Source organism: Corvus kubaryi, unplaced genomic scaffold, assembly GCF_017639235.1.
Source record: "Corvus kubaryi isolate FWS band 111438036 unplaced genomic scaffold, C.kubaryi_AGA036_p1.0 37189, whole genome shotgun sequence".
NCBI lineage: Eukaryota > Metazoa > Chordata > Aves > Passeriformes > Corvidae > Corvus > Corvus kubaryi.
Genome location: NW_024581054.1, coordinates 566,212 through 586,477, shown reverse-complemented (window position 1 = coordinate 586,477; position 20,266 = coordinate 566,212). Strand labels below are relative to the sequence as shown.

Below are 20,266 nucleotides of genomic sequence, written 5' to 3'. Positions count from 1 at the left end.
CTTCCCTCAGTTGCGGGGGGGCTGCCCGTGGTCCGCCGCCTCTCAAGCCCCCTTGGTCCCCCAAGCTTCCTCAGTGTTCTCAGCCTCCCAAATCTCCCCAGCCCCTGGTTCCCTCAGGCTCGGGAGGGCTCCTCAGTGTCCACAGCCCCCCAGACCTCCTCAGCCCCATCAGGGCTCCTCAGTTCCCTCCCTCCAAAACCTCCTCAGTTCGCCGGTCCCCTCGGCCCTGGCAGGGCTCCCCAAACCTCCTTACCCCCCAAACCTCCTCAGCACCCCAAACCCCCTCAGCCCTGACAAGGCTCCCTGGTTCCCTCAGGCCCCCAAATCTCCTCAGCCCCTCTGGTTCCCTCAGCTGCCACAGGTCTCCTCACCCTGCAGATCCCATCAGTTCTCAGCCTGCCCCGCTCCCTCAGTATCACCAGCCCGCACAAATTTCCACAGTACCCTCAAATCTCCTCAGCCCACTCAAATCTCAGCCCATTTAGTTCACCTCAGTACCCCCAAAATCTCCACAGAGACCCATTTCCCCTCAGCCCACACAAAGTTCTCAAAGCCCTGGATCCCCTCAGTTCTCTGACCCTGCCAAGTCTCAGATCCCTCAAACCTCAACCCCCTAGTTCCCTCACTGCCTCCAGGACCTCTCAGTGTCCTCACCTCCCCAAATCTCCTCAGAACCCCCCAAAATCTCCTTAGTGCCTCCAAATCTCCTCAGCCCCCCAGTTCCTCTTAGCCCACCCAAAGATCTTCAAGCGCCCCGATCTCTGCCTCTGACACCCTCAGCCCCTTTGTGAGACTCCACAGCCCCCTCAGGGACACCCCCAGTCCTTCTTGTACCTCCTCACCCCCCTGAGGATCCCCCCATTTCCCAGGGGGTCTCCAGCCCCTCTCAGGTTATCCCCCTGATCTCGGAGTCCCCCCAGCTCCTCTGTGGGTCTCTTGCAGCCCCCCAAATCCACAGACACCACCCAAAGGGGAATGAAAAGCAGGGGCAAATCCCGCCAATTCCCCTCCTCCTTTTCCTAGGTTCAGGGGAATGACCCGTGGAGCTTCCGAGTTTCCACTTTAAAAATTGTTTTTTAAAAAAACCACAAAATTAGGGATCTTTTTCATGTTTTCCCAAAATGTTCTGTCAGAGGAGGATGGAGAGAAGAGGGATATCCTGAAAGGAAATGGCACCTCCAAGAGAGGTGGGAAAATGGGAAGGGATGGGATGGGCACCCAAGAGGTCTCCACCACAGAGTGGACATCACTCTGCAGCTACCCGGGGCGTCGGAAGCCCCTGGAACAGGTCCTGGCCACAGCAATGGAGCTGGGATGGAGGCACCATCCCCTGTGGGGACCTCTGGGCCTGTCCCTGGCCCTCCCCACATTCCCACTGCTCCGTCAGCCCTCCATCTGGGATCCCCCATCACCCAGCACTTGCCCATCCTGGAAGGTCCCCAGATCCATTAATTATCCATGACTCAACCAAGAACCTGAGCCAGCAGCTCCAAAACTCCCTTTTTATCTGATTTTTGGATGTTGACACCCAGAAGTTGCCACCCAGCATCAGCGTCACCCCAAAATGGAACACCGGGAGAGCCTGGATCCCCCTGGAGCTTTCCGAGTTGTTCTAACATCCAAGTTCCCGCTGGCTGGGTTAATTTCCATCGGGGCTTTCACTTCTGCTGTGGGATTTTTTCCCCCTGTGATTAAGAAACCAGTGGTTTTAAACCTTGGCACCAATTTAGGCATTTTCTGATTTTTTTGCGGGGGGAGTGGAGTTAACCAATCCCAAATCTGCATTGGGAGGAGACGGTGTGGGTCACTGCTGAGCTTGTGGGGTCCACCAAGGATTGGTGAACATCTCCTGGGATTTTCCTTGTTGGGACTGGCTGGGATAAGTGACACTCCGGGCTTTTTTTCTGACCCTACTTTGGGTGGATTAATCTTGGGTGTGGGAAAGGGGCCCCTTTCCTGGGAAGGTGGTTGGTATGCAGGGGAAAAAAAAAAACAACAAAACCCATGCCCAGCTCCATCCCGGGCTGGAAAATGAAGGAAATTAGCTCTTGCCTGCTGAAAAAATATGATTCCAAGGCTGGTTTTGCTCCCGGGATAGATCCAACCGCGATTAAAAGGAACGGAAGGCAGGACTGGAGGGAAATCATGCCGGAATCACCACCACAGGGTTTCAGCAAAGCCACAGGGCTGTTAGACCTGTGCAAAGCAGCAGATCCTTCCCATTCCAGCAGCACCAAGAAGCCAGATCCATCCAGGACCTCCAGCTGACTCAGCAGAGAAAAGGAGATTTTTATGGATGGCAAACTGGGATTTTCCAGTGAGAAATGTGGTCCCTGAGTGGTGACACTGGGATCCCCACGAACTTTTCCAGTGTTCCAAAGCCTCTGTCCTGGATCATGGCACACTTGGAAGGGAATTCCTTGGGAAACACCTTCGTCCCACCCACCCACTTCTTTCCTTCCCCAAATATCCCTTGTTTTCCGTAAAAAATGGTTGAAAGCACCTACCAGAGTGGGCTCCCCTGGGATGGGTGGGCACACCAGGCATTGGGGATGCCAGTATTCCTAGTGTCAGCTATCCAGATGAGTGAAAATCTTCATTCCAGGCTTCTTGGCATTAGCAACCCCAAAAAGTAGGTTTTTCTCCTTGGATTGGCAGCAGTGGGGAGTACAAAGGGCACTGTCTGATGCTGGTGTGAAGCAAACATGGAGGTTTTGGGGTGCTTAGTAAATGCTGGAAAAAAAATCCCCTGAGGTGCCAGAATTTCCCCTGTCCCTGCAAAGGGGAGAGCCCTTGGGCTCTAATTAGGTAACGAGTTAATTAGGATTAATTAGTTACTGTTTGCAAAGCACTGCGGAGATGAGACATGGTGTGGGGCAGCTTCCTGCCTCCTCTATGGAGGAGTGCGGGATCCTCCTTAGGAAGGGGGTCCATAAACAAAGTTGGGATTAACCCCAGTGGGATGGTGTGCTCCAGGAGCAGGCGGGATGCTCCCGGCATTCCAGCAAGGGGAAGAGCCATGCCAGGATGGAAACACACATGCCAAGAGCCGAGCGGGCATGTCCCGGCGTGCCCATCCCGCCAGCGGCGAGGGGGAACATTCCAGCACTGCGGCTCCTCGGGGCCTCCCTCCCTTCCCGCCAGCATTCCCGGCACACGCAGCACACGTGGGGAGGAGACAGGTTTTCCCTGCCCGCCGGCTTTGCCGGATCACCCACACTTCTCACCACATCGTGGAATCCTCCAGCCTGCTGGAACCGCAGCAGGGAAGGGCTGTGTATCCCATAAAAAGATCAGGAATCAAGGCATGGTGGAGCCCCCCCCCCGGCTCACACAGGGTTTACCAGGAGGTAACAAAGCCAATTTACTAATTAACTGGGATTAATTTCCCTGTTTGCCCAAACCACCCTGTGGTTTCCCTTCGTTGCCCAATGATCTGCCAGGATGAGTGTTGGCAGTGCTGGCTGAGCGCCACAGGCTCCAGTGGGATGATGCTCTCCATTGCCCCAAATTCCTGGAAATTTCAGCCAAATGCTTAGGATACAATTAAAGAACCCATTAACTACATGGGATGGGATCCCCTAGCCCTGAATCTGGATCTGGGGTGAAAAAAGGATTTTTCCTTCTTTCCATGGTTATTTGATATCATTCCAGTCGTTCCTCAGTCCCCAGAGGGTCCCAGAGGGGAGACATGACCTGAATTCCTAAAGCAGGAAAGCAAGTAGGAAAAAAAACAAATCCATGTGGGCTTGTTATTTTTTTTTAGCTGTTTCCAAGCTTTTGGGGCCTAGCAGGAAGAGGAACAGAGCGGGTGGTTATTCCCTGGAAGGAGATGGGGATAGCTGGGAGATGGGGTGTACCTGAGTTTGGGGGGAGGAAAGGGGGTGTCAGCAGTGGGAGTGGGGTGATCCAGCGGTGAAAGCCAAGGAGCGTGCTCCTGTTGGCTCCTGGCCAGACAGTCATGCCTCTTCCCAAACATGCAGCTCAACTTTCCCTCAGGAACTGTGTCCCCTTCCCCACTGCCCCCTCCATCCTCCAGCTCTCCTTACCCCCACCCCAGGGGTTCCTCCTTTGTCTCTCTGGTCCCTCAAGGCGGGAGCAAAGGATCCCTGGGGATCCCAGGGGGTGGACACCTCGTTATGAGTGCTGCCACTGGTCCTAGCTGGTCCTGACTGTGGATCATGATGGCAGGCATCATAATGACACAGGAGGTGCCTGGCACCCAAAACTCCTCTCTGTGATTTTGGCTAAATCGGTAGTTTTGGGGGGAAAGTGGTGTTTTCTCAACAATGGGTTTGTCAGTGTCACCTGTGGGGTCATGTGGCTCTGGTCACTGATGGGTGCAGAAAACCAGGATGAAGAGAAGGATGGAGGCGTGGGAGTACAGGGGAAGGAAGGATAGACAGGATGGATAAACAAATGGAGAGACAGAGGGATTAAGGGCTGGACAAGGGAAATGTATGGGATGAGAGAGCAAGGGATGGATGGATGGATGGATGGGTGGGTGAAGAGATGAGAGTCCGGGGGATGGACAAATGGACAGATGAAGGTATTAAGGACTGGATGGGGAGATGGGTGGACAGGGTAACAAGCAGATGTGGAGGGATGGACGGAGGGACAGAGGGATGGACAGAGAGACAGGACAGACAAATGGATGGCTAGAGAGATTAAGGTCTAGAAGGGGAGAAGGTTGGACAGCGGACCGAGAGATGGGTGGAAGGATGGATGGACAGAGGACAGACAGACAGATGGAGAGATGGGAGGACAGAGGGACAGAAAGACAGATGGACAAATGGATGGACGGACAGAGGATAGACAGACAGACGGAGAGATGGGAGGACAGAGGGACAGAAAGATGGATGGACAAATGGATGGACAAAGGGCTGGACAGTGAGATGGCTGGATGGAGGAGAAAGGAATGGACGGCGGGACAGACAGGGACAGAAAAAGGGCCTGAGGTCAGGATGGGGAAGGGTCAGTGCCCGGCTGTCCGGACAGACGGATGGGACAAGGCTGGCGAGGCCGTGGCCCCTTTAAGAGCCCCCCCGCGCGCGGGCGATGGTACGCGCCGGTGAGGCCGCGCCGCGCGGGGGACAATGGGGTGGGGGCGGGCCCACTGTGGGCGCGGGGGGGGGCGGGCAGGAAGTGCCGCGCGGCCGCGCCCCCTCCTGCTCGCCCACCCCCGGCCCGTCGCGGCGGGGCCGCTCTTGAGGTGGCGGCGGGAGCGCGAACCTCACCGGCACCGACAGGGCGAACCCCACCGGCACTGGGAACGGGGCACGGCACCAGAACAGCACCGGGCACCGGCTGGGTGAGGGCACCGGCGGCTGAGGGAGACGCGGGGCGGTATCGGATGGGGGTTGGCGGGGACCGGTCTCGAACCGGGGTCCTGCCGGGAGCGGGGGGACGGGATCAAACCCGGGGCCCCGGTACAGCCGCCGGCAGCCCCAGCCCCGATCCCCCCAAATCTGGCCTCAGTCCCGACCCCTCCAAGTCCAGCCTCACCCACGGCCCCCAAATCCAGCCTGAACCCTACCCCCTCAAATCCAGCCTCAGTCCCGACTCCCCATATCCAGCCTCAGCCCCGGACCCCAAATCCAGCCTCAGCCCCACCCACCCTTGTGCCCCTAATTCAGCCCCATCCCTGCCTCCCACCATTCAGCCTCAGCCAGGCCCCCTGATGCAGCCTCGGCCCCACCTCCCCAATATCACTGGTACCCCCAGTTCCCCGTCAGACCACTCTGTATCCCCTGTATCTGATTCACCCCCAGCCTCGCACCTATTGCAACCCTATTGTGTCCCCTCCCAGTGTTGCTCTGATCACCTTTATCCCAAATCTGCCCCACTACATCCTGATGCTCCCATTCCCCCCATTGAATTCTGACCCCCCCATTGCAGTTTAGTCCCCCATTGCAACCCCCTATTCCCCTATTGTGGCTTGATCCTGCCATTCCGCCCAGTGCGACCCTCCCAGCACCCCTAATTGCATCCTGACCCCCCTATTCCCCCTCTTTGTAAATCCCCCAGCCCCCCATTGCCTCCTGACACTCCCATTTCCCCCCACTGCAGCCCCTCCAGCCCCTCCATTGCATCCCAACCCCCACCTTGCCCCCCATTACAATCCCCTCAATCCCCATTCCCACCTGACCCCCATCCCCTCATTATCATCCTCACCCCTACTCCCCCCACTCCTCCCCACCCCGAGCACCCCCATTCACCCCCTCCCCATCAATCCCCCAGTCACCCCCTCAACCCCCTGCTTCAAGCCCCCACTCACCCTCTCGCCCTTAATTCCCCCCATCCCAAACCCTCATTCACCCTCTCGCCCCACAACTTCCCCCCCCAACCTCCCCCCACCCCCCGCCCTCCACTCACCCTCCCAAGCCCCCATTCACCCTCTCACCCTCATCCCAAGGCCTCTACTCACCCTCTCCACCTTCAACCTCCCCCCATCCTAAGCCCCCCTTAGGTTCCCGCCTCAACCCCCCCATTCACCCTCTCCCCCACAACTGCTCCTGCCCCAAGCCCCCCTTTTACCCTCTCCCCTCTGAAGCTCCCTCATTCACCCTCTCCCCTCACAATATCCCCCCTCACCCCAAGCTCCCCCTTTACCCTCTCCCCACTCAGGCCTCCTCATTTGCTCTCTCCTCCTCCCCAAGCCCTCCAGTCACCCTCTCCTTCCACAACCTTCCCCTACCCCAAGCTCCTCTTTTAGCCTTTCCCCCTTTAATCTCCCCGTTCATCCTCTCCCCGCCACCCAAAGCCCCCTATTCACACTCTCCCCATCATCCCAAGCCCCCCACTCACCCTGTCCTCCCACGGTCCCCCTCCCCACAATCCCCCATTCACCCTCTCCTCCTCACCCAATGCCCCTCTCCCCAGCCCTCCCTGACCCCGTGACCCTCTTCCCCAGCCCCCCCAGCCCCGTGCCCCTATCCCCAGCCCCCTTGACCCCGTGCCCCTCTCCCCAGCCCCCAGCCATGGCGTGCAGCCTCAAGGACGAGCTGCTGTGCTCCATCTGCCTGAGCATCTACCAGGACCCGGTGGGGCTGGGCTGCGAGCACTACTTCTGCCGCCGCTGCATCACCGAGCACTGGGTGCGCCAGGAGCCGCAGGGCACCCGCGACTGCCCCGAGTGCCGCCGCACCTTCCCTGAGCCCACGCTGGCCCCCAGCCTGAAGCTGGCCAACATCGTGGAGCGCTACAGCGCCTTCCCCCTGGATGCCATCCTGGGCGCCCAGCGCAGCCCCTTCCCCTGCAAGGACCACGAGAAGGTGAAGCTCTTCTGCCTCACCGACCGCGCCGTCGTCTGCTTCTTCTGTGATGAGCCGGCCGTGCACGAGCAGCACCAGGTCACCAACGTGGATGACGCCTTCGAGGAGCTGCAGGTGGGTCCCCATGGGATTCCCTACCCCGAGTGGCTCCTTGGGGCTGCTGTGTCCAGCTGGTCCCTCTTGCTTCTGTGGTAGTGCCCATCTCTTTTGTCCCTGCACCCATCCTGAGCCCGTGGGGGTCAGTCCTGTGGCTTCCTCCTATCTGTCTGTCCCTGCACCCCTTCTTTTCCCTCTCAGGGTCAGCCCTGTGCCTGCATCCTGTCATTCTGTCTGTCCCTGCACCCCTCCTGTCCCCATGGAGGTTCAAAGGGGTCAGTCCCATGGCTTCCTCTGGTCTGTCTGTCCCAACAGCCCTCCTGTCCCTGTGGGGGTCATCCCTCTGCCATTTTCCTGTCTGTCCCTGCACCTCTTCTTTTCCCTGTGGGGTCAGTCCCATGCCTTTCCCCATCAATCTGTCTGTCTCTGCACCCCTCCTGTCCCCACAGGGGTTAGTCCTGTGACTTCCTCTTGTCCGTGTGTCCCTGCACCCTGTGTTTCCCTGCACTCCTTTTCCCTGTTGGAGTCAGTCCCACGGCTCCCTCCTGTCTGTCTGTCGCTCACCCCTCCTGTCCCCATTGGGGTCAGCTCCATGCCTTCCTCCCATCTGTCTGTCCCCACAGCCCTTTTGTCTGCCTTGGGGTCAGCCCCATGCCCTCCTCCTGTCCATCCATCCCTCCATCCATCCCTCCATCCATCCATCCACACTTCTGCTGCTGCTGCTGCTGCCCCCCTGGGATCCCCCTTCTCCATCCCCCCTGGGAGTCCTTAGGAACCCTCAAACCACCCCATGGCTCTGCTGAGCTGTCCCCCAAGCAGGACCTTCTAATCCAGGCCCTGCTACCGCCTACCCCAGGCAGGACCCTCATTCCACAGGGACCATTCCCGGCCTGGCCATCCCACAGCCCCATAACCCCATGGTTGGTTCGGGCGGGAAAGCTCCTTGTGGCATCCCTTTTTTCCCCAAATGCCCTGTTCATGGATTTTCCCTCCCTGTCCCCAGCGGGAGCTGAAGGAGCAGCTCCAGGGGCTGCAGGAGAGTGAGCGTGGCCACACGGAAGCCCTGCAGCTCCTCAAGAAGCAGCTGGCCGAGACCAAGGTACATGTGGGGACACCACTGTCACCCCTGGGGACCCCCTATTTTTCCCGAGCCCTTCACAGCCCCCCAAAGCAGAATTGGGGTCAACCCCATTGCCACCCCGATGACCCCAATCCTGACCCTTACCAGCCTGGTTTTGGAACTTCCAAACACTCCAAATTCCACAATTTCATGGATTTGCCCCATTTTTTACTTCTGTGGTACCCCAAAATCCCTCCATGGGGCTGCTCACCCCTCTGTAATTTCCTGCAGTACTGCTTTGATTTACTTTTTAGATTAATTTAATTAATTATCTCCTCACTTAGGGGTTCAGTATCCAGCAAGGTTCAATTTTCTCCCCATCCCCACCAGTGACTGGGTGTTTTAAGGTCTAGAGGTTTGTAGGGGTTATTTTAGGGTTTTTTTTTTTTTAGTTTAGGTTGGTTTCTTGGGGTTTTTTTTAGGGGGTTTTAAAGGTGTCATTTGAGGGGTTTTAGAGTTTATTAGAGGTTTTTAGGGGGAGGTTTAGGGTTTTTAGAGAGTCTCTTTAAAGGTTCTTTAAGAGCTCTTTAAAGTTTTTGAGAGGTTTTTTCAGGGTTCTTTTGGAGATTCTTTTAGGGTCCTTTGGAAGGGTCTTTGGGAGGTTCTTTTAGGTTCTTCAGGAGGTTCTTTTAGGGTTATTTTAGGGCTCTTGGGGGGGTTCTTTTAGGGTTCTTTGAAAGGTTCTTTGAGAGGTTTTTTTAGGGTTCTTTTAGGTTTTTTTGGGGAGGTTCTCTTAGGGTTCTTCAGAAGGCTGTTTGGGTGGTTCTTCTAGAATCCTTTCAGTCCATTTTTTAAGGATGCAAGATCAAATCCACCCATGTAGCCCCCAGAATTCCCTGATCTGATGCCCTTTTAGATACTTATTTGGGGATTAAGGAACTCACAGAGTGACCAGCAGAGCTTTGGGTGCTCCTAACCCCCCGTTGCACCCCAAGTCCTCAGCCAAGAGCCTGCGGGCGACGATCGGGGAGGCATTCGAGCGGCTGCACCGGCTGCTGCGGGAGCGGCAGAAGGCGATGCTGGAGGAGCTGGAGGCCGACACGGCGCGGACGCTCAGCGACATCGAGCACAAGATCCAGCGCTACAGCCAGCAGCTCCGCAAGGTCCAGGAGGGCACCCAGATCCTGAAGGAGCGCCTGGCCGAGGCGGACAAACACGTCTTCCTGGCCGGCGTGGCGTCCCTCTCCGAGAGGTGGGTGGCAGCAGGGACGGCGGGGTCCCTGGTGTCACCCCCACCTAGGCACTGTGTGTTCTCCGCAGGCTGAAGGGGAAGATCCATGAGACCAACCTGACTTACGAGGACTTCCCCACCTCCAAGTACATGGGCCCACTGCAGTACACCATCTGGAAATCCCTCTTCCAGGACATCCATCCCGGTGAGGACACAGGGACGGGGGAGTGGCGGGCGATGGGGAGGTCATCAGGGACAGGGACACACCAGTGAGGGATGGGGGCACACTGGTGAGGGACAGGGTTGGAGGCATCACCAGCAAGAGATGGGGACAGGGACATCACCAACGAGGGATAGGGACATCACCAGTAAGGGACAGGGACGTGGCCATCTCTGAGGGACAGGGACATCACCGATGAGGGGTAGGGACATCACAGGCAAGGGATGGGGATGGGAACACACCAGTGAGGGATGGGAACACCCTGGAAAGGGACAGGGATGGGGACATCACTGGTGAGGGTTAAGGACACACCAGTAAGGGATGGGGACATCCCTGATAAGGGGCATGGACACACCAGTAGGGATATAAGAACAGGAATTTTGTCACAGGCAGGGGATGGTGACATCACCAGTGAGGGATAGGGAGGCACTGGTGAGGGATGGGGACAGGGACATCATCGCTGAGGGATGGGAACATATTGGTGAGGGTTTGGGATACACTAGTGAAGAATGAGGATATCACCAGTGAGTGACAAGGACACACTGGTGAAGGATAGGGACATCACTGACAAGGAATGGGATTGGAGACATCACCACTGAAGGACAGAGACACACTGGTGAGGGGTAGGACTAGGGACATTACCAGTGAGGAGTGAGGACACACCGGTGAGGGATGGGCATGGGGAGAACAGTTGTGAGAGAAGGGGATGTCACTGGCCAGGGATGGGGACATCACTGGCAAGGGATGAGGATGAACACACCAGAGAGGGATGGGATGGGGCCATGACTTTTGAGGAAAGGGGTTGCTGCTGCCTGGGGACAGTGACATCAGTGATGAGCGGCAGGGAGGGAAGGGGATGGGACCGTCGCCAGTGAGGGACAGGGACCCACTGATGAGAGCAATGGTAGGGACATCACTGGCAAGGAGTGAGGATGAGGACACTGGTGAGAGAAGGGGATGGGAACATCACCAGTGAGGGAAGGGGATGCAGTGCCAAGGGATGGGGACGTCACTGATGAGGGGCAGGGACGCGCTGGTGAGGACAAGGACAGGGCCATCACTGACCTAGGGATGAGGATGAGGACAGGACACCCCAGTGAGGGATGGGGACAGGGCCACCCCGGTGACTTTCCCCCTATCCCTGCTGTGTCCCAGTGCCAGCAGCGCTGACGCTGGACCCCGGCACTGCCCACCACCGCCTCATCCTGTCAGACGACTGCACCATCGTGGCCTACGGCAACCTGCACCCGCAGCCGCTGCAGGACTCGCCCCGGCGCTTCGATGTGGAGGTGTCGGTGCTGGGCGCCGAGGCCTTCGGCGCTGGGGTGCACTACTGGGAGGTGGTGGTGTCCGAAAAAACCCAGTGGATGATCGGCCTGGCCCATGAGGCTGTGACCCGCAAGGGCAGCATCCAGATCCAGCCGAGCCGCGGGTTCTACTGCATCGTGATGCATGACGGGAACCAGTACAGCGCCTGCACCGAGCCCTGGACGCGGCTCAACGTCAAGGGCAAGCTGGAGAAGGTGGGCGTCTTCCTGGACTATGACAAGGGGCTCCTCATCTTCTACAACGCCGATGACATGTCCTGGCTCTACACCTTCCGGGAGAGGTTTCCCGGGAAGCTGTGCTCGTATTTTAGTCCTGGGCAGAGCCATGCCAATGGGAAGAACGTCCAGCCGCTGCGGATCAACACTGTCCGCATCTAACGGGGGGTTTTGGGGTGTCCCCCCACCCTGATGGGTGTTTTCCCGCTCCAGGAACTGGTCTCGGTGCTGGGCAGGATCTGGCATTCCGCCCGCTTCTCTCGGTCCTGTGCTTCCAGGGAATCCCAGTGCGGGGGGCTGGGATACGGCAATAAAGGATTTGGAGAGAAGGGGCTGGGTGGTGAAGAGCCCCAGGGTGGGGGTGCTGGGATGGGCTGGGGGCACCGTGGGGTGCCACAGCAGGGGTCTGTCACTGTGCTAGGGGTGCCACACTGTGCTGGGGCCGTTGTGCCCTGGTCTATGGCACTGTGCCATGGTGGGCTGTACCATGGCAGAGGTCTCTCACCGTGCCGGGGGTACCACGGGTGTCACACCATGCCGGCGGTCACCATGCCACGGGACACATACTGTGGCATGGGTGCCACACGTACAGCACCGTGGCCTGGTGTGCCATGCCAATGTGTGCTGTGCCGGGCCGGGCTGTGCCACGGTGTCCCCAAGCATGGGCAGGGCTCCGTATGTCCATGGAGGGGACACTCTGTGTATTGGAATGTACAGGAGGAGCTGAGCTGTGTAGGGTGGGCTGTACAGAGGGTCTGGTATATGGGGAGTGGGCTGTATACAGGAGGTGATACAGAGGGGGCGCCGTGTGCAGGGGGTATGATACACAGGCAGTGCTCTGTACAGGGGGTGTGATGTGTTGGGGTGGGCTGTACAGGGATATGGTGTATGGCGGTTGTAATGTGTAGGGACTGCACTGTATAGGGTTCGGTATATGGGGGTTGTATGTAGGGGCTGGTCTGTATGGGGCTGTGATCTGTAGAGGGGGGCTATGTAGGGGGTGTGGTATATGGAGGGAGATGTCTAGTGGGTGAGCTATGTGGGGCCATGATACACAGGGGTGGGTTGTACAGTAGAGTGATATATGGGGTGATGTTTAGGGCCCGGGCTGTGTCAGGAGTATGGTACAATGGGGGAGATACATAGGGGTGAGCTGTATATGGTGATATATAGGGGTGGACTACTTAGAGGAGGGATAGGTAGGGGGGTGATATATCAGGGCGGGCTGTGCGGGGGGTGATGTATCGGGGGTGGGACACAGCAGCGCTGGGCAGTGAGAGACAAGTGCGGCACGGGGGGGACACCGGGAGCGGCACGGGGGGGACACCGGGAGCGGCCCCGGTCCCCGCCCGCCCGCCCGCCAGGCGGCGCTGTGGCAGCCTGCCCGTGGGCTCCGCGCGTGCGCTCAGGGCGGGTAATCGAGCGCCGAGTGGCGGAAGCGGTTCGCCGCCATCTTGCTCCGGGCACAGCCCCGCCGGTACCGGGGAGTGCGGGGGGGCAGCGGGGGGCTGGGAGAGTGAGGGGGCACCGGGGCACTGGAGGGGGCTGAGGCGCCACTGTGGGCCTGGGAAGGATCTTGTGAGGCACTGAGCGCTCGGAGTTGTGGGAGTGGGGTGCCTGTGGGTGTGGGGGAGGCTGTGAGGCATGAGGGGCGCCTTGTGGGGCGCTGAGGGTGGTGGGGTTTATGGGGGGCTGGGGAGATGGAGAGGGCTTTGAGGGGCCTGGGGGGCTTGGGACGGTGGTCTCTATGGGCAGTGGGGTGCAGGGGGGGCTGTGAGGATGGAGAGGAGGTTGGGGGGCTTTAGGACAGGGGTGTCTGTGGGGTTGGGGGTACTCTGGGGCCGATAGGGGGTGGGGAGATGGGGCCGCTGAGGGAGCTGGGGAATGGGGGGTGACGGGAGGAAGCCTTGGGGGGCCCTGTGGGACTCCCTGTCTGTGGGGGTGTGGCGGCACCTGAGAGGCTCAGGATGGATTTGGGAGTCAGGATGGGTTTGGCGGGGGGGGGGCGTCTCCGTTGCGGCTCAGGCTGGGATTGGGGGCGGGGCCTTCTGTAGGGTTTAGGATGCATTTAGGGGTCGCCTGTAAGGCTCAGAATGCGTTTGGGGGTCACCTGTCGGGCCCAGGATGGATGTGGGGGGAGTCCCCTGTGAGGGTCAGGATGCTGTTGGGGCACCCCGTGTTACCCTCGGTTGTCCGGGGGGCCTGCGTGGGTGGGCCGGGGGCCCCGGGTTGACTCCCCCGTGCCGCAGCCATGGATGCGGGCGCGGGGGCGCGCAAGGAGCGGCCGAAGCCGCGGGAGCCGGCGGCTCGCCTGGAGAAGGCCAAGCAGAGGTCGGCACAGCAGGAGCTGAAGCAGCGGCAGCGGGCGGAGGTGGGAAGGCGGGAATGGGGAGGGACACGGCCCAGCCCTGGCCGAACCCCCGTTGCCATCTGCCCTTTCCCAATCCCAGATCTACGCCCTGAACCGGGTGATGACGGAGCTGGAGCAGCAGCAGTTCGACTCCTTCTGCAAGCAGATGCAGGAATCCGGGGAATGATAGCCCGGCCCCCGCCCTCCCCCCCCCTTCTTTTCTAATCCCCCGGTATTTATTATCAAATCGCTCTTTTTATATCAATAAAATCTGTGCTGGTTCTCTGTCTCACGGCTCCTGCTTGCTCCGGGTGAGAACGGCGTGGGGGAGGCCGGGGCAGGGCCGGGGCCAGAGCAGCTGCGGTGCCGGGTGCCGGCTCCAGCCATGGCCCCGTCCCGACATTCCCTGCTGCGGGGAAGGGTCCTGCCCTCCCGGAGCTGGGATTTGTCCCGGGGGGACACAGCAGGAGCCACATCTCGCAGCTGCTCCTGCTGCTGGAGCCTCCCTGGGGATCCTGAGTGTTTCTCCAGCACCAGGTTTGACCTTCGCTTCCTTCCTCCACCCACACCCTGCGTGCTCCAGCCGCTGCTGTCCGGCAGCCTCCGGCTTTCCAGAGACTTTGGATCAAATCCTGCTTCCCCCCTTCCCTGCCCCAGCAATGACGCAGTGAGGGGGTGAAAGTAAACCACATTTGGGATGGTATTTCCCTGCAGCCACGGGTTAAGTGGCAAATTCCAAACTGTTCCCAGTGAATCCCGTGTCCAAAACCCTCTGGAAGTTTGATCAGCATCTTCTGCCCCCCACCCAGGGAGGGCCTTCCTCATTTTTGGAGTGTGAACCTCCCTTTGTAATGAATTCCCACTGGGCAGTGGGAGCGATCCCTAAACTTCAGTTTCCTGTGCAGACAAGGGCTTGGGGGTCTCTTGTCAGGGCAAACCCTAAATTTCCTGTTTCCCAAGGATTTGGGGGTCTCTGCTGTTGGTGTGGGGGGATGGGGGTTCCCTCACCTCCCCCCACAAGGGATAGGGATTTTGGGGCTTCCCTGATGTTGAGCCTTTCTCTTTTTTTACCTTAGCAGGCTCCCTTTGCTACCCAGATTCAGTGGGAAGAGCAAAGGGAGGAAGCAGCACCCGGAGCAAGGATGAGGAGGATGAGGATAAAGAAGGCTTTACTAGGCTCTAGGGAGGGCTCAGACCTTGCAGCTCCAGAGGGCGAAGGGAAAGACGATGTAGGACATGGCCCAGGCCAGGCAATAAACCGCAGCCACCGCCGCTGGAGCCAGGAGGACAGCCACCACCCCTACGGAGCAGGAGAATCCTTGGGGATCTGCTCTTCCTCACCTTCCACCGCCATCCCGACAGGTTCATCCCATCCTTACCTCCAGCATAAACCAGTTTCTTCCAGAGCTGTGACTCCAGCACCCTGTCGTGGGGGTAGAAGCCACAGTCGGCCATGAACAGGATCATCGCGGCCGCGGCCACGCGGAGCAGGGCCACGTGTCCCCCGGTGAGCAGGAAGGTGCTGGCCAGCAGCGCTGAGGCGTAGGGGCAGGGCAGCCCCCGGTAGGTGAAGGGGATCCCTGTGGGGTGCCAGGAGGTCAATGTGGGGGGCAGCACCCCAAATCCCCCCACGCCCAGGGTTCATCTTACCGCTGGAGAAGAAGCAGAGGCGGGCAAAGACGGCCAGCACGTAGGCAAGAGTCAGCAGCCCCCCCAGCACCCCCTGGGGCTGCAGCAGCAGCGCCGTGCCCAGCCCAAACGTGGTGAAATCCGCAAAGTCATCCAGCTTGGCACCTGTGGGGGCAGCGAGGGGCAGGGGCCAGGTGGGCATCGGGCATGGGGGACACCCCATGGGTCACCCCTGGGCCGGGGGGATGCACTCACCCAGCGCCGAGCAGGCGTCGAGCTGCCGGGCCACGGCCCCGTCGGCCAGATCCAGCAGGAAGCCCAGGAGCAGCAGCCAGCAGGAGTGCTGGTATTGCCTGGAGGAACAACCCCACTTCTCAGCCCCTGCTCCCCCATTTTCACCACCTTTCTCCCTTTTTTGCCTCATCTATTGAGGGTGGAGAGGTAAGCCCAGCCACCAGATTGGCCACAAAGAGTGCAAAACTGGGGTGATCTCCACTGGTCATCCCATCTTTGCCCTATTTCCCCTTTTTTCCAGCAAAAGCGGGGTGACCCCCACTTTGCAACCTGCTTTTTCATCCTGTTTTTCTTTTTTTTTTTTTTTGCCCCATTTCCCCTCCTTCCCCCCACTTAACTTTGGACGAAGGAAAGCCTGAATATGGAGGTTTGCTATGGAGGGAGCAGATCCAGGGTGACCCCCACTTCCCAATCCTCTTTTTCACCATATTTCCACCTTTTCCACCCTATTTTCCCCTTTTTCATCACATTTTCCCCATTTTCCAGAAAAAGTGGGGTGATTCCCACTTTTCAGCCCTCTTTTTCACCCCTTTTCAGCCCATATCCTCCATTTCCCCCCCTCATCTATTGATGCTGCAGAGGCCAAAGGAGAGAGCCTTTGACCATGGAGACAGCCAAACCATGGTGTCCTCCACTTTTCATCCCTGTTTCTCACCCATTCCCCCATTTTTCCAGCAAAACCAGGCTGGCCCCTGCTTTTCTACCCAATTTTCACCTAATTTCCATCTTCTTGCCCCCCTTTCCTCCTTTTTCCAGCAAACAGGGCAAACCACACTTTTCTACCATCTTTGCCCTCCCATTTCCCCCTTTTCCCAGAAAAAACAGGGCAACCCCCACTTCTGTGCATCTTTTTCACCACATTTCGTCTCCTTTTATCCCATTTCCCCCTTTTTTTCCCCAGCTATTGATGCTGCAGAGGCTGGACGTGAGCCCGGCCACCAGCTTGGCCACAGAGAGGGCAGAACCAGGGGGACCCCCACTCCCCAGCCCCATTTTTCACCCCGTTTTTCCCAGTTTCCCCCACCTGTTGACGCTGCAGAGGATGGAGGAGAGCCCAGCCAGGAGGTTGGCCACAGAGAGCCCGTTGGCCGCGTTTTTCCGGAGGAATTCCAGTGCCCGTCCCCATCCCGCTTGCTCACTCAGCACCAGCTTCTTGGTGGACTGGAAAATACCTACAACCCCCGACCGTGTTCCAACCAGGGAGGGGCTGCAGCCCCCCCAAAAAATAGCAGGTTGGTGCAGGGGTTCCCCCTCCTCAAACCAAAATCCCCCAAAATCCGTTTAGGAAGCAGCAGGGGGTAGATTTGTGCAAGCTCTGCTGCTGAGCTCCCCACCGGCGGCCAAAAATGGAATAAAAGAGGCCAAAAAAGCAAAGAAATTAAGAAAAAGAACCGTAAAACATAATAAAATAAAGACAAATTAAGCCAAACCCAAGCTTAGACTAAAAGCCAACCCCGGTTTAAGCTCTATGGATCTTATATACCTATCGGGCTAAGCTTTAGGGAAAGAATTTAAGGGTCCTGTCCTTTGCCCCCCGCCTTTGCCGTGTCCCAAAGCCAGGCAGATCCTTCATCTGAAAGAAAACAGGACGTCAGAGCAAAACAAACCCCCCGAGCCCCCTCAGAGCCCCCCCGAGCTGCTCCGGGCCGAGCCCGCGCGGGCTCATCGCCGGAATGCCACCAGAACAGCTCCCCAGGTGGGAAAACCAGGAAGAACCGCAGGAGAGCTGAGCTTTCGGGGGTCGGCGGCTCCGAGCGCCGCGGCGAGAGCGACCTTTGGACACCGCGCCCGGAGCCGCCGGCTCGGGCTGAGCCGGCAAAATCCCCCCTGAGCCCCGGGACGGGCGCTCCTGCTTTAGCGGAACCGGGAATTTTTGGGGGTCTGAGGCCATGCTGGGTGCTACACCCCACCTTTATCCCTCAGTTTGGGGAAACTGGTGAGTTTGGGATCTTCGAAAGCTAAATGGGACTTCGGGATTTGCCGTCCCTTCCCAGCGCCAGGCAGGACCGGAGCCCTGGGAATGTTCCGGAGCTGTCGCAGCACCGGATCCAGGGACCTGTGAGCGTCACAGCACCCGGGCACTGCCGGGGCTTCCAAACTCGCCCGTTCCTGGCATTTCTCGCCCCAAAATCAAAGTGCCGGGATGGGAGGGAATTCCTTAGCACTGCGCCGCTCCCGCTGCTTTTATCACTACTGGGGGGGGGGGAAGCAAGGTGATTTGGGTTCTTCCCAGGTGCGCTACAAGGGGGTTGTGCCCCCGGGGCTATCTCATCCCCCGCCCCAAGGCGCAGGGAAAAGGGGTTCAGCCACAGGAAATGCAAAGTTAACCTATTTGGGGGGGCCAATTCTTTTTTTTTTTTACGGTTTTCTGCCCCAGTAACCCTAATTTTTCTACTAACCCCAAATGATGACTTTTAGGGATGGGGGACACCTCGCAAGGGGCCGACCGGCATCCAGGTGACACTTACCGACCGGCGGTGACACCATCCACATGGCAGCGGCGGCCGTGGCAGCGGTGACAGTGACGCCCCGGCGAGGGGAAACTGAGGCAGGGGCCGCTCCGTGGGGCTCCGCGCGGTGCCGCGTTATATAAGGAAAAGCCTCCCGGGCTGAGTCACCCGGCGGGGGTGGGTCCGGCCAGAGGCCACGGACACGGACACGGGGGGTTCGCAGCCGCTTGGCACCACCGGCGAGGGAGGAGCTGCCCTGGGGGGCCGGGGGGCCATGCCAGGCTCGCGGTGCCCCTGCCAGCCTCCCAGCACCCCTGCCAGCCTCCCAGTGCCCACGCCAGGCTCACAGCACTGGTGCCAGGCTTGCAGTGCCTGTGCCAACCCTGCAGCGCCGGTGCCAGGCTCGCAGCACCCGTGCCAGGCTCGCAGCACCTGTGCCCAGCCACAGCGCTGGTGCCAGGCTCGCAGCACCCACACCGTGCCCACAACAGCAGGACCGGGCTGGCAGCACCCATGTGGCACTGATAACACCTATATCACACTCACAGCACGAGTGTCACTCTGATAACACCTGGATCCATCTCACGGCACCAATTCCAGGCTCACTCCTCACCTTCTCCAGGTGTGGGCCATCTATGCCATGCTCACAGCACCTTTGGTAACCTTGCAGCCCCTTCGGCAGGCTCACACCACCCACACCCGGCTCATGGCACCCATCCCACACTCCAGCACCCATCCCACACTCCAGCACCCATCCCGCACTCATGGAACACATGCCAGGCTCTCACAGCCCATCCCAGGATTGCACCATCCGTGCCAGGCTCACAGCACCCATTTCCAGCTCACAGCACCCCTGGCAGGCTCACAGCACCCACCCCACACCCACAGCACCCATCCCACACCCACAGCACCCATCCCACGCTCACAGTACCCATGCCAGGCTCACAGGACCTGCCAGGTCTGTACCAGCTGTATCACAGCTCTCATGCCAGACTTGTAGCACCCGTGGCGGCCTCACAGCACCCACGGCAGTCCCACAACCCCCACACCCATCCCACAATACCCACACCCAATCCCACAACATCTACATGAGTCCCACAGCCCCACACCAGCCCCTGGCACTGCCACACTCCTGCTCTGCACCCCGCTGCCACCCCAGGGATGGCACCCAAAAGGTGTCACCACCCAGTGCCATCCCATCAGCAATTCCTGTCAGTGGCACCGGGGTCACAGCTGGTGCCCCCCACCCTCACCCACTGTGCTGGGCTGGGTCACCTTGTCCCCCACCCTGGGCCTCTGCCAGGTGGCCCCAACTTGTGCAAGGGTGTCACGAGTTGGGGGAGCTCGGCCTCTCCCTCCCCTGGAGCAAAGGGCCGGCGATAGCGAGGGGCTGCCGGGGGAGGCGACGCCGGGGCCACCACCGGGAGAACAAAGGTCCCCGAGGACACGATGACGAGGGGCCCATAAAACTTATACAGCCTGGTGCTGGAATTTTCCACCCAGCTCCCAGTGGGAATTGGGGGGTGCAGCAGCACCCATGGCTGCAGGGTCCCAGGGTGGGGGGGAGGGCCTGGGGTGCCCCGTTGGGGGGTCCCAGGGTGCTGGTCACGGCGGGGGCACTGGTGAAAGGGCTCTTTGTTCGCTGGTCACGCGCTGGTGCTGGCGGTTGCGAAGCGACAGCCAGGCCAGGAGGGCCACGATCATGGGCGTCCGGCCCTGGGGCACCCCAAGGGGGCCATCCCGGAGCCTCGGGGGGCCCAGCCCCGTGGGGGACAGGACGTCACTGGGTGCCCATTGACGGGCACCGGGGCCATCCCTGTGTCCTCAGGGCACCCAGAGCCACTGCACTGATGTGTCTTGGGGTGTCTTTGGCAGCAGGGTGCCATGGCACGGGGCACCTTGGGGTGCTTGGCCCTGTGTCACCGGGGTGTCTGAGAGTGCCCATTCCCGTGGCACCTGGGTGCCCATCCCTATGGGATGTGGGTGTCTGAGGGTGCCATCTCCATGGCATCTAGGTGTCTGTGGGTGTCCATCCCTATGGGATCTGGGTGTTCGTGGGTGTCCATCCCTATGGGATCTGGGTGTCCGTGGGTGTCAATTCCTATGGGATCTGGGTGT

General features: G+C 59.4%; 3 protein-coding genes across 4 annotated transcripts; 2 read left to right on the top strand and 1 right to left on the bottom strand.

Moving 5' to 3' along the window:
* Positions 1-5,129: 5,129 nt before the first annotated feature.
* Positions 5,130-11,754, top strand: LOC121661730 (erythroblast membrane associated protein (Scianna blood group)). Its single transcript, XM_042022211.1, has 6 exons — positions 5,130-5,311; positions 6,972-7,388; positions 8,374-8,469; positions 9,426-9,682; positions 9,751-9,866; positions 11,037-11,754. Exons 2-6 carry the CDS (start codon positions 6,981-6,983, stop codon positions 11,585-11,587), a joined length of 1,428 nt encoding a protein of 475 aa, XP_041878145.1. The 5' UTR covers positions 5,130-5,311; positions 6,972-6,980; the 3' UTR covers positions 11,588-11,754.
* An 895-nt stretch (positions 11,755-12,649) lies between these two features.
* Positions 12,650-14,064, top strand: LOC121661733 (small vasohibin binding protein). 2 transcript variants are annotated; one of them, XM_042022213.1, is made up of 3 exons: positions 12,650-12,902; positions 13,675-13,796; positions 13,876-14,064. In XM_042022213.1, the coding sequence occupies exons 1-3, from the start codon at positions 12,665-12,667 to the stop codon at positions 13,960-13,962; spliced, it is 447 nt and encodes a 148-aa protein (XP_041878147.1). In that variant the 5' UTR covers positions 12,650-12,664; the 3' UTR covers positions 13,963-14,064. The 2 variants fall into 2 exon arrangements, with proteins under 2 accessions (XP_041878147.1, XP_041878148.1); XM_042022214.1 differs by lacking the exon at positions 12,650-12,902 and adding an exon at positions 12,935-13,003.
* An 863-nt stretch (positions 14,065-14,927) lies between these two features.
* TMEM269 (transmembrane protein 269) lies at positions 14,928-18,458 on the bottom strand. Its single transcript, XM_042022212.1, has 6 exons — positions 18,167-18,458; positions 16,723-16,870; positions 15,660-15,757; positions 15,426-15,569; positions 15,155-15,355; positions 14,928-15,075 (listed from the first exon to the last, which is right to left on the bottom strand). The coding sequence occupies exons 1-6, from the start codon at positions 18,189-18,191 to the stop codon at positions 14,966-14,968; spliced, it is 726 nt and encodes a 241-aa protein (XP_041878146.1). The 5' UTR covers positions 18,192-18,458; the 3' UTR covers positions 14,928-14,965.
* Positions 18,459-20,266: the final 1,808 nt, after the last annotated feature.

Excerpts from the sequence above, each read along its gene's own strand:
- TMEM269 (XM_042022212.1), bottom strand. The coding sequence starts at position 18,191 with ATGTGGATGGTGTCACCGCCGGTCG. Across the intron at positions 16,871-18,166 it reads GATGGTGTCACCGCCGGTCG|GTATTTTCCAGTCCACCAAG; the intron begins GTAAGTGTCACC and ends CGGGGGTTGTAG. Across the intron at positions 15,356-15,425 it reads CCTCTGCTTCTTCTCCAGCG|GGATCCCCTTCACCTACCGG; the intron begins GTAAGATGAACC and ends GGCACCCCACAG.
- LOC121661733 (XM_042022213.1), top strand. The coding sequence starts at position 12,665 with ATGTATCGGGGGTGGGACACAGCAGCGCTGGGCAGTGAGAGACAAGTG. Across the intron at positions 12,903-13,674 it reads CTCCGGGCACAGCCCCGCCG|CCATGGATGCGGGCGCGGGG; the intron begins GTACCGGGGAGT and ends CCCGTGCCGCAG. Across the intron at positions 13,797-13,875 it reads AGCAGCGGCAGCGGGCGGAG|ATCTACGCCCTGAACCGGGT; the intron begins GTGGGAAGGCGG and ends TCCCAATCCCAG.
- LOC121661730 (XM_042022211.1), top strand. The coding sequence starts at position 6,981 with ATGGCGTGCAGCCTCAAGGACGAGCTGCTGTGCTCCATCTGCCTGAGC. Across the intron at positions 8,470-9,425 it reads AGCAGCTGGCCGAGACCAAG|TCCTCAGCCAAGAGCCTGCG; the intron begins GTACATGTGGGG and ends TTGCACCCCAAG. Across the intron at positions 9,683-9,750 it reads GTGGCGTCCCTCTCCGAGAG|GCTGAAGGGGAAGATCCATG; the intron begins GTGGGTGGCAGC and ends TGTTCTCCGCAG.